This window comes from Theropithecus gelada, chromosome 14, assembly GCF_003255815.1.
Source record: "Theropithecus gelada isolate Dixy chromosome 14, Tgel_1.0, whole genome shotgun sequence".
Classification (NCBI taxonomy): Eukaryota; Metazoa; Chordata; class Mammalia; order Primates; family Cercopithecidae; genus Theropithecus; species Theropithecus gelada.
In genome coordinates, this window is record NC_037682.1 from 55504753 (window position 1) to 55517929 (window position 13177).

A 13177-nucleotide genomic window follows, 5' to 3' on the forward strand; every position below is an offset into this window, starting at 1 on the left:
ATTGCTTTACTGAGACAATTCTATATAGTGGTACAATTGCTATATATTACATTTTGGAAAGGAAATTTAGGACTGAAAATGTTTTACTTGTGGAATTAATTTTATCCTCTTTTTATAAGTGATTATTTAAGAAATGCTGTGGGAAGACTTTTACTGTGATACAGTATTGTTAAAAATGAACATAGCACAGAGATGTTGGATGCCACAGGTCCTTTAAGGATAGAAGGGTCAGGACTTGACAGTTATTTTGATATTAAAGTTAAGCATCAAGATACAACAAAGATGAGGCTGAAGTGTTCAACCTGAATGGTAAGATAAACTTCCTTAAAGCTTGTGCTGATCTGCTACATCGAGTTATTGCATGCAATCAGCAATCTAGTACTTTTTGTCTCAGGATATGTTTTAGAAGCAGTAGTAGCACTTTTAGTCCAGATTGATATGGTGAGTACTAATTTATCCCATATTATTGAAGCACAGAGACTATGAACTACACATAATATAAGTTACACAGAAGCTGGGAATCACTGGCAAATGTAATCCATAGTAGTAATTGGTAGGCAAAGATATCTACAAATGGGCAAGTTGTGGCATGTGATTATGATATATATTGACCTTGTAAGTCAATGTGAGATAATTGAGTAAACAGTGTTTAAGTTAAATTTGTATCTTTAATGAGACCTACTAAAAGCAAGGAATAATCTTTAAGTGGCCAATTTAATGAGAAGAAATAATCTTAAGTTGGCAAAGCCTTTAAAATATTGTTCAGCTGGATAAAATATGTGAAACTGTTTTATACTGAAAAATACTGAATTTAGAAGCATTATTAGAGTATCTCATATTCATAAACTATGTTTTGAATTTCCTGCTTATTTTTAAGTTTCTCACATCTTTTCAGAAGGTGAAATCTGTCATTGTAAAACACACACCAAATAAAACTAGTGTCATTATATAATTATTACACAGGATATATCTAGCAGCTGTGTAGAAGAGGGAGTATTCCTCTTACATAATAAATTATTTCTAGAAAAATTTTATCAAAAGTGTCACTTTACCATTCTATAACAAACTTTATTTTACCTAACAAATTTGGGGTTTATTTGGGGGGGGTGTGTGTGTGTGCGTTTAATCACAGCAGTACATTTTGCTTTAAAAGCAGAAATAAGAATTTTTCTCTAAACTTGGGACATTGCATTCCTAGAGATACTAAAATTAAGAACTAAGAATATTTTAGGATTTGTAGCACATTTACAAAGGAAAAGTCAACATCTATAATAAAAAGTGATATAAATAAAAATTATTTTTTACTTAATACTGATTTTCACTCTATTGGACCTTTTTCTTTCTTTTTTTTTTTTTTTTTGAGACGGAGTCTCGCTCTGTCGCCTAGGCTGGAGTGCAGTGGCGCAATCTCGGCTCACTGCAAGCTCTGTCTCCCGGGTTCACGCCATTCTCCTGCCTCAGCCTCCTGAGTAGCTGGGACTACAGTAGGCGCCCGCTACCGCGCCTGGCTAATTTTTTGTATTTTTAGTAGAGACGGAGTTTCACCGTGGTCTCGATCTCCTGACCTTGTGATCCGCCCTCCTCGGCCTCCCAAAGTGCTGGGATTACAGGCGTGAGCCACCGCGCCCGGCCTTTCTTTCTTGTTAATAACTTTTTCTTTTGGTGAGTGTTTAATTGAAGAGCAACTTTAAGAAATGACCAATGGCATTCTATTTTGTGTTTTGGTCAAAGTAAATTAATGGTCATATATTTGAAATGGTTATCTACTTACTCTCGCTGGCTTCTAATGGTACTCTAGGGCATTTATCACAATCCCATAAAAATGTGGATAGCTTTATCTCTTCCAAGAATTTTAGTCATTCTTTTGTCATTTTGAATTTGTTGGTAATCCATGAAGAATATGATTCATTAAGTGTGGAAATCTTTGGTAAATTCATATTCATCACATTTTTATTATTTCTAAGGATTCCAGAAACCAACCAACCTAATTTTTGTTTTTGCTTTGTAATAAATGAAAATCTTTCAAGAGCATATGGCCTTTATCATACATACAAAAAGTAAACAGTTCCCTTTGGATGTGCGCATTCCACAGACATCTAATACTGTTATATTGCATTGTAATAGAAACTAAATGAGCTCTAAAGGAAATAGAAAATATAATTCTTGGCCTCTATGAATAGGGGGGAAAAGACTTCCCTTGATAAAATGCTCAAAAAACTATGCCAAGAAAATGTGTTCATGCATGTATGCAATGAATAAATATTAAGTATCAACTATGGGCCCAGCCCTTATTTTAGGAACTGGGAGATCACCATTGAACAAAACTGAAATCCTGGCCTTTATGGGAGCATGTGCTAGTGTGGTTGACAGACAAACTAAAAAACAAGATAAGTGAAATAGATATCCAATATGTTGGATAGTAACAAGTGCCATGGAGAAAAATAAAGCAGAGAAAGTGGGTAGAGAGTGTTAGGGCATTGCAGTTTTAAATAATGTTGTCAGCAAAAGCTTAGCAGAGCAGAAGATGCTTGAATGAAAACTTGAAAGTGATGAGGAATTGAGTCATTAAAATATCTGTGGAAAGAGTATTTAGGCAAAGGAATAACACAGAAGTGCGTAGATCAGTGGATGGGGGCATGCCCAGTGTGTTTAAAGAGCAGCAAGGAAGCAAAGTGGGGCTAAAGAAGAATAAAGGAGATGAAGGGAGGCTGCTAGAGTAATCCACACAAGAGATTATAGTAGCTCACAGTGTTATGGTAGCAATAGAGTAGGTAAGAAATCAGGATTTGTTGACAGTGAGATATAGGCTATTAAAAAGAGGGGAATCAGGATTTTTTGGTTTGTTAAGTGGGAGAATCATATTTTTCCAAGTTTATTAACTCGTGTTTAGTTATTAAAACTTATGTATTGTTTTAAGCCTTTTTTATTGTGGTAAAATATATATGTAAGATTTGCCATGTAGCCATTTTTAAGTATTCAGTTCAGTGGCATTAAATACATTTTGAAATTCAGTTTTGTATGTAAAAATGTTCTCTCAGCCAGGCATGATGGCTCACACCTATAATCCAGCACTTTGGAATGGTAAGGCAGGAGCATCACTTGAACTCAGGAGTTTGAAATCAGCTGGGCAACATAGGGAGACCCTGTCTCTACAAAAACTAAACAGTTAACCTGGCATGGTGGCGTGTGCCTGTGATTCTAGCCACTCAGGAAGCTGAGGTGGGAGGATCCCTTATGCCCAGAAGGTTGAGGCTGCAGTGAGCTGTGATTGTGCCACTGCCCTCCAGCCTGGGCAACAGAGCAAGACCTTGTTTCAAAAACAAAAACAAAGTTCACTTTTCTCAAAATATCAGCATTGTTGCTTATGAACAAAAGCAATTTGGAGCCGATTGTGCTTTACTGCCAAGAGCATTGAGCACCAAGCATTCTGCAAGCCTTAGAATCCTTGTTTGAAAGATTGAGACAAGTAGAAAAACCAAAATGAAAATTAGCATCGTATTTCCAAAACAGATCTTCTTCTTTTGAAAACTGACTTTTCATTTAAATATCATTTTTTAACTTTTCATCTAAGTGAGTATAATTTTAAATTGCTTGGGTCACTATTTAAAATAATTTGAACATGTCTTATTTGCCTTTGATTCATTCAGAACGGAAATGCTCAAATAAAGTTGTGTTATATTTCCAGAGCTTAAGGAGCTTTTCAAGAATGTAATAACTACTCCCTGCTTCATAATTTGTCTACTTTACTTTTAGATTGCTCTTAAAGTCTATTCTTTATTTGTAGTTTGATTTTTTAAATTATATTTTATAATTAATTTTGAATTTGTATAAGTTATGTTTAAGGTGATGTTCATCTTTTGTGAATTATGAGTCTAGGAAATCCCTTCTGTTTGTTGATTTCAGTGTCTCTTTTTCTAGGGAACAAAGAAGGAAGAGATTGAAGGTGAAGCAGAAGTGTCTGGTTTAATTCAGCCTGCAGAAGTGTTTGCTCCCAAAAGTCTGGTGTTGGTATCCAGATTATATTATCCAGAAATTTTTAGGGTAAAGAACACATAGTTATTATTAATTTGTATTATTGTATGAGTCTCTTGAGTGAACCATGGTACAAGTTGTTTGGATTGAAAATATTGTTAGATTGATTTAGGAATTCATCTATGAAATACAGTTAGCATGAACAGAAGAAATATTTTCATGTTGGATGAAATAAATACCTGAATAAGTTAATGTGACTACTAAAACTTCTAAGGGTAGGTCCCACATTTATTAAATCCAGAATGTATACATCCTAAAGAAATAATTTGATTACCTATAGTAAATGTAAATGCATGAGTGATTTAACAACTTTATGTATGTTTATTCACCTTACGCGGAATCAGGTTTAAGTAAATAGGATGAATGTTTGAGATTTCAAATAATTCTGATCATATTTCTATCAAAATACCTTAAAATACTGCTTCCAGTTATTTTCTTATTTTAGAAACACAGAATTTTCAAACATAAGAGGAAATTTTTATTCATTTGTAAATGTTTGTGCTAACATAAAATTTCTGTAAAACTTTTCCAGAAATTGAGATTATTTATGTTAAGAAAGAATTAATTTAGTGCCAAGATTTCAATGACAATGGGTAACTCCAAGCAAATACTAAGTTTTCAAAGTCACAAATTTCGCTATACTGAAAGAGATTCATAAAGATTGCATTATGTCTGTTTTACCACCTACCTTCTTCTGAACTCAGTGTTAATCTTACAATCTTGTCTCTGTTTTGCAATCCTTTCTTACAATTCACATGTTAAATTTTTCTGTAGAATAAGCATTCCAGATTTATAAGAACCACCAAACAAGATAAAATTTCTAAGTTTTTATCTTGAGATTTGGAGTTTAACAAACTAAGTTGAGGCAAAAACAATATTAGTGCTACAGATTTGCTAAAGTAGTTATCAGAGCACAAACATCTGTTTTACAAATTGTGGATTTCTGCTTTCCATAAACTCATCTCAGAAGCTCATTTGGAGGTTCTGGTTCTAAGGAAAATTTAATAAACTTAATTTTTGCTGTTTAAAATGTATTCCATGTTCACTGTATAATATGCTTTACTAGGTTCAAAGAGAAATTATCCTAGAACAGATGTCATAACAATTTATTTTTAATGCTTTTTCCATGAAATAATTACATGTATCTATCTTTTTGCAGGCTTGCCTGGGTTTGATCTATACCGTGTATGTGGATAGCCTGAATGTCTCCTTGGAAAGTCTAATTGCTAACCTTTGTGCCTGCCTTGTCCCAGCGGCTGGAGGGTCTCAGGTAAATAGAATAGAAAGAGGGGTGGAGAAGGATTGTTTCTCTTCCCCTCTCCTCCAGTTAATTTAATTTATGGTGAAAGAAAGAATTCTTTAAATATTTTTGTTTTAGGGAAGATCCTAGTTTAGTTAAGCATTGTCCCCATGGTCTGCCTTCTAGACACTCAAGATTCCATTCTTTTCTTAGGTCATGAGGTTAATTTTAACACAGGGTTCGTCTTTCACATAGCATAATTAGAAGTCATATTTCGTGTAACTTGAACTGCAGTTTGTATTTTCTTGGAAATATATTAAGTTGAACTTTTAAATATGCTCTTTTACCTTTCTTACTCTTGTATATAGTTACACCTGATTTTTATTAACCTAAATTGAAAAATGTTGGAGTGATAAAAATTAGAAGATAACGCTAAGAAAACTCTCAATACAGTTCTTTGTTACATTGTAACTACTTATTAATAGATTCATGTATTCTGTATGTCTTGAGATTTTCATATTTGTCTCTAAAGTAAAAAAATAATCTCTGCTGCTATGATTTATTTATTGTTTCTTGGTCAACCACACTTTTAAAAGAATAGATTTTTTCCTTAAACCCTAAAAATGAATAGTTGATAATTTATTTTGCTTATTCTTATATAATATTGGGGAAGAGGACAGCCTTCTAAAAATCACATTGTCTTCAATCTGACAAAGATCCTGCTTATAGTGAGATTGGCATTTCTTTTTCTTGCCCTTCACCTTTTTACTTCTCTTCTGTCTTTCTCATTGTCTTTTGTCTTAAATTTTTATCCTTTTTTTTTCTCTCTCTCTTGCTCTCTCCTCCTTCATTCTTCTACCTCTGCTTAAAGGGCAGAACATTAAATGTGAGTTTGATCACAGATGATTCTAAACTTGAATTGCTTTATGAGCCTTTATTAATGTTGTTGACTTTAATATTTCATTATTTTTTAGCCAGTTATGATTATCAGTGATTTTTGTGTCTTATCTTTACTAGATTTGCAACTTTCAACCACTGAATTTTCTTATGCCACTTAAGTATACAAAGAACTTAAATGTTATGGGGTATCCATTGTTGCCCTTTGTATCTGTTAATTGGATCTTATATGGTTGTTTGCTCTAAAAATGAACATCAAAGATATTTTTATTTTTTAAAAAATGTCTGAAATCGTGTGCGTGTGTGTGTGTGTGTGTGTGTTTGTGTGTGTATGTTTCTCCCATTCTGCAGAAGCTGTTTTCTTTGGGTGCAGGAGATAGACAGCTGATCCAGACTCCTTTACATGATAGCCTTCCTGTCACGGGCACTAGTGTGGCTCTCCTGTTCCAGCAATTGGGTATGTCTTTTCTCCCATTTTCAATGTCATCTTGTAGAAACCTGTGATTAAAGGATTTATTTTAAGTTGACATCACCTCACATGAATCAAGAAAATATTTTTTAAACCATTAAATATTTTATATATAAGATATATATAATTTTGTGGGTCCTGATCTTACCTAGTGTTCATTCTTTTTAAAAATTTTAACCCAGACCCCTTTTTTTCTTAGGTCAGTTAGACTTTTAGAAAGTGGATGGGATGAGTGTGGTAGCTCATGCCTGTAATCACAGTACTTTGCAAGGCCGAGGCAGGAGGATTGTTTAAGCCCAGGAATTTGAAACCAACCTGGACAACATAGTGAGATCCCATATCTACAGAAAATTTTTAAAACATTAGCTGGGCATGTTGGTGCACACTGTAATCTCAGCTACTAGGGAGGCTGAGGCAGGTGTATCACTTGAGCCCAAGAATTCAAGACTGCAGTGAGCTGTGATGGTGCCTCTGTACTCTGACATAGAAAGAAAGAAAGTGGACACATTTTCTTTATGCTAAAAGACGAATAGATGATATATTTAGCATTTCCGTAGATGAACTGCTTTTATAGAAACCTTGTCAGGTGGGACTATGAGTCTCATTCTTCTCATCCCACCATCTATATGAGGACTTTATCTCCAGTTTTTCAGCAATGGCTAGGATGAAAGATTGGGAGGATTCTAGAAAGTGTCTACTGTACATTGGACAGCTTTTACATTATTTAAGAAAAATATAACAAAAATGAGGATGTTTCAAACTAGGGCTGCCCAAAGATTCCCATTTACGTTACCTCTGATTTGTCCTTTATATATACCTGCCTATGAGTGTCCCACTCTCATTGTTCTCCATCTGTGTTTGTCTTTTCCTAGTTATGCTGAAATCTTCCCTTCCCTAAGGTCCATACCCTGCCTCTTCATGAAATTCTTAATTTCTTGCACAGAAATTCTGCCCTCTTGCTTCCCTCTTGTCTCTTGTTGAATTTTGCTCTTAGTTTTGCTCTGTAACTTACCACCCTTTTCATCAGTGTCCCTGTCCATATTCTTCTGCTTTAACTTCAATCAGTGAAAGTTAGAAAGCCTTAGAGGAAATTAGTATAAATATAAATAGAATCTTCTAATATCTGAATTAAAATGAATGGTGATCTCAATTTCAAAGTAATTCTTTCCAGCTACATTTGCCTCTTCTCAGGCCAACTCTAAAATAATATTTCCCTTTGGTCAAAGAATATAAAATTTCAATTAGGAGAAATACCAAGATATCTACTATGCAACATGGTGACTACAGTTAATATCAATGTATTATATACTTGAACATCATTAAGAGACTGGATTTTAAGTGTTCTTACCACAAAAAAAAGTATGTGAAGTAATGCATATGTTAATTAGCTCAATTTAGCCTATTTGCAAAGTGTACGTATTTCAAAACATCACATTGTACACTGTAAATATATAGTTTTTTGTCAATTAGTGCAAGTTTTTACTCATTGAGCAATCATAGTTAAGCCTTAAAATATTTAAAGCTATTTTCTTTAAATTCATTTCATATTAGATATTTAATGCATATCTATTTAATATGAAATCATAATCCCTTCCTGGTGGCATATCTCCAAAGAACATCTTGTTGATTACATTCTCCCTCCACAAACTTTTGGAAATTAAAAAAAATTTTATTTTTGGAGACAGGCTCTTAGTCGTCACCCAGGCTGGAATGCAGTGGCATGAACACAGCTCACTACAGCCTCCAACACCCTGGGCTCAAGCAATCTTCCGTCCTTAGCCTCTTGAGTAGCTGGGATGATAGGCATATGCAATCATGCCCAGTTAATTTTTTTAATTTTTTATTTTATAGAGATAGGGTCTTGCCATGTTGCCCAGGCTGTTCTCAAACTCCTGGGCTCAAGCAGTCCTTCTGCTTTGCCCTCCCAAAGTGCTGGGATTATAGGCATGAGCCACTGCACCCAGCCTGGAAGTAAATTTAGTAGATTCATGGACTACCTGCATGCAGCTTGTCCGTGTTCCCTACTAACCATTGACTTAATTGATTTTAGCCAAGCACCATTCACTTGACGTTTTTACTTTAAAAAAAGGTTGCATACCTCTAAAGGGTCAAAGCAGAGATTTACTATGAAGAGGAATAGAAGGATATGACACAAATATTTCACAAATGAAATTATTTCACATTTCCAAATGCTACCATTTTTCGTGAACTTAATGAGTACCTTATAAACCTCTACGGTCTTAGTTTTACAATGAGTTGTGAGTGGGGAGGAGAGGAGAAGGTTGTAACCAGCATTTAGCATCAAGGACCAGGGATATTAAGCATCCTGCAGTTTGTTTGATGTTTAGGTACCAGAAAAAATTTTACCCCCAATACTTTAAAAGAAAAAAAAACTGTAGATAAAGTATTCATTTATAAAACCCAGACCTCTCTGCCAGTAATGGTGGCCTGTGTAATTCAGAATAATCCTCTTAACAATGTCAACTTGAAAAGATACACAAATATAAACAACATCTGCTAAACCAGGCACAGTGGCTCATGCCTGTAATCCCAGCACTTTGGGAGGCCAAGGCAGGTGGATCACTTGAGGGCAGGTGTTTGAGACCAGCCTGGCCAACGTGCTGACACCCCATCTCTACTAAAAATAGAAAAAATTAGCAGAGCATGGTGGCAGGCGCCTGTAGTTCCAGCTACTCAGGAGGCTGAGGCATGAGAATCGCTTGAACCCGGGAGGAGGAGGTTGCAGTGAGCCAAGATCATACCATTTCACTCCAGCCTGGGTGACAGAGTGAAACCCTGTCTCAAAATAAACAAATAAAAATAAGATCTGCTTGAAGGCATCAGACCCAGTAAATAATTGCCAAACCACAATCCAAGAGAAAATGAAGTGAGCCAAACATTTGGGACCATTTTTTCCTAAGGGCACATGTTGATTTTTGAAGAAATGGCTGAGAAGCTGATCAGTACTATTGATATCTTATGGGGAAGAGGGAAAATTGGAATTCAAGTTTTACCAAGGTGGATTTTTTTAATGAAGCTCTCATAATTTGAGTTGAGACCATAAAAGGCCACAGCCTAGGAGTGGGTAAATCAGAAGTAGATTGGCTCCCTTGGGAACTACATTACAGCCTGAAATCATTTCAGTTTCTTGAGTTGGATTAAGGTAATCCTTGATGCTACTGTCTATCCATCTCATAGAAGTAAAAGTATATCCTCTCTGAAACAAGATAACTACATTCTAGACCTCCAATTTATCTTTAAATTTTTATATACCTGCCCTGTACTCAATCAAAAATAACCAGAAACGTGAGAATCAAAACTATATGAAAGAAATGCAAAAGAAACCATAGACAATGTGAAGGACCACAGGGACTTTAGCAAATAGAGTTATCAGATGCAGTTATTAAAATAACTATATTTAAAATAGTGAAGGAAATAGTCAAGACTGAGAATTTGGGAGTGACATTAACCAGATAGAGGAATAGGAAATTCCAGTCCTCCCTCCCTGACAGAAACACTGATTTAACAAAGATTTACTGACAAAAATCCCTGCATGACAATTCCAGATTCTAGTTAAGAAATTACAGTACCTCAGACTTGCACAAAGCAGAGAATAGCAGCATTGAAATGTGTAAATAGAGCAATTTTATGTTACCTGTATCAGCCCCTTCCTCAACTCTCTAAGGCTTGGGGGTACAGGGAGGAGGGAAGAGTGGAGCTTGCATCCCAAATTCTGGCTGTTGAGCAAGCTGCCTAAGGGATTTGTTTCTGTGTTGCCTCATTGGAAGTACAAGCAGGAGCTGACATAGTTTGGATGTCTGGGGTAGCTGAGAACAAAGAACAAAGAAGGGGCTTGGGGAGACACTTGCTGTGACCTACACAGCTTGGTGTGATTGGAAGAAGGCACACAACTTGAGGCTTATCCCTTGGTGAGAAGGGGGAGGAGCGTTTTGTGTTGAGACTTCAGAGTGCTTCCCTGAGTACTGGGGAAGATGTGAATGAATTAGACCTCTTATTCATGGCTAATAGGAATATAAAATGGTACCACTATCTTGGAACATAGTTTGACTATTATTTTTAAGTTTAAAAATGTTCATGAAAATATTTGTATGTGAATGTTCATAGCCATTTTATTTATGGTAGTGAAAAACTGGAGACAAACTCAATGTCCACCAGTGGTAACGGATAATTGATTATGGAAATGGATAAAACATCTGTGGTATATTCATATGATGCAATACTACTAAGCTATATGAAAAATGAATGGCTGATACACACAACATAGATTAACCTGAAAATAATTATTTTGAATGAAAAATGTCAGAAAAATTATATATCGTATGTTTCGGTTTCTCTAAAGTTCTAAAAAATGTAGTCTAATCTATGGTGATGGAAACAGGTCACTGGTTGTTTTGTGGATAGGAAGAGCGAGATTACAAAGGGACATGAGGAAACTTTCTGGATGATATTTGTGTATACAGTCTTGATTGTGGTGATGGTTTTATAAGTATGTACATATGTCAAAACGTATCAGATTCTTAAAAAAAAGAAAAACATATATTCCCACCAAAACTTTTACATGAATGTTCATAGCAGCCTTATTTATAAGAGTCAAAAAGTGGAAGCAATCCAAATGTCTTTCAGCTGATGAATGGATAAACAAATTGTGATATATCTGCACAATGGAAAATTATTCAGCCACAAAATGGAATGAAGTATTGATATGTGCTGCAAGCTGGGTGAATCTTGAAAACATGCTAAGTAAAAGAAACTAGGCACAAAAACCATATATTCTGTGATTCTGTTTATGTGGAATGTCCAGAATTAGGCAAACACATAGAGGCAAAGCAGATTAGTGATTATGAGGGGCTTGAGGGATGGGGCCATGAGAAATAACTGCCATTGGGTGTGGGGTTTCTTTTGAGGAATGAAATTCTTCTACAATTGGATACTAATGGTGCTTGTGCAGCCTTGTGACTACACTGAAAACCACTGAATTGTATACTTTAAAATGGTGAATTTATGGTATGAGAATTAAAAAAAAAATTACTGTTAGAGGCTTGTTAAAAGAACTCAGGAGCCATCTTGAAGAGGCTCACAACTGACCTAAGCTGATAGAATTTGAGCTTCAAAAATTACAATAATTGCAGCTGGTTGAAACCCAGCAAATATTTTAAGATCCATGAATTCATAATATTAAAAAGGAATTGTCGGGCCGGGCGCGGTGGCTCAAGCCTGTAATCCCAGCACTTTGGGAGGCCGAGACGGGCGGATCGCGAGGTCAGGAGATGGAGACCATCCTGGCTAACACGGTGAAACCCCGTCTCTACTAAAAAATAGAAAAAATTAGCAGGGCGAGGCGGTGGGCGCCTGTAGTCCCAGCTACTCGGGAGGCTGAGGCAGGAGAATGGCGTAAACCCGGGAGGCGGAGCTTGCAGTGAGCTGAGATCCGGCCACTGCACTCCAGCCTGGGCAACAGAGGGAGACTCCGTCTCAAAAAAAAATTAAATTAAATTAAAAGGAATTGTCACCTACCTCAGAATATCATAAAGAGCAATTTATCTTGAAAACTTATCAGTAAAGAAAAAATCATGATAACCAATAGTAGTTGAGGGCAATTATCTGTTTTAGAAAGTCTTCTAATTAATAAACATAAAAGAAATGATAGAAATAGAGTATCATTTTGCAATCCTCAGTGAACCAAGATCTAAGTATCAACAGCTGTTACCACAAAAAGAAAAACAAGCAAGTATTATGTGTCTACCCTTACGAAACACTACTTATTGTTTTGCCAGAGGGATTAAACCTGAGTCTGATCACAGAAAATGTAGAAAATAGAGGAACATGTTAAACTGCACCAAGAGAATGTAATTGCCAAAATCCAGGCTGTTGGAAACTCTCCTAGTCAAATGTCCCAGGTTCTTTAACAATCTAGAGGTTCCTCAACCTCGAGATTGAAAGAAATTTAAAAGACATCCAACTTTTTAATAGAGTGGGACTAAACTATAGTGTCTACAGATGTACTTTTGGGTGATAAAAACTGCCTATAGAAAAAATCAGGAAAGTGGATAATATTAAATAAAAGCATGGTTACTCTTGGCAGTAGAAAGGAGATTATGATTGGGGGGCACATAAAAGGGGCTTCCAGAGGCTTTTACAGTTGCTGGCAAAGTTCTCTTTCTTGATATGGGTGGTATATTTAAGATAATGTATTGAGCCATACATTTGATTTGGGTGGTTTTCTATATCTGTGTTTTTTTTGTTGTTGTTGTTGTTTTTTGAGACGGAGTCTTGCTGTGCTCCCAGGCTGGAGTGCAGTGGCGTGATCTCGGCTCACTGCAAGCTCCGTCTCCCGGGTTCACGCCATTCTCCCGCCTCAGCCTCCCAAGTAGCTGAGACTACAGGCGCCCGCCACCACGCCCGGCTAGTTTTTTGTATTTTTAGTAGAGACGGGGTTTCACCATGTTAGCCAGGATAGTCTCGATCTCCTGACCTCGTGATCCACCCACCTCGGCCTCCCAAAGTGCTGGGATTACAGG

At 36.0% G+C, this 13177-nt stretch overlaps 1 protein-coding gene across 1 annotated transcript in view; it reads left to right on the forward strand.

Moving 5' to 3' along the window:
* The window catches only part of SBF2 (SET binding factor 2), a 523750-nt gene that overhangs the window by 253372 nt on the left and 257201 nt on the right, over nt 1-13177 (forward strand). Inside the window, exons 4-6 of the mRNA XM_025356625.1 lie at nt 3919-4041; nt 5192-5302; nt 6521-6626. Of these exons, the coding sequence (XP_025212410.1) occupies nt 3919-4041; nt 5192-5302; nt 6521-6626 (340 nt within the window). The remainder of the gene's footprint in view (nt 1-3918; nt 4042-5191; nt 5303-6520; nt 6627-13177) is intronic.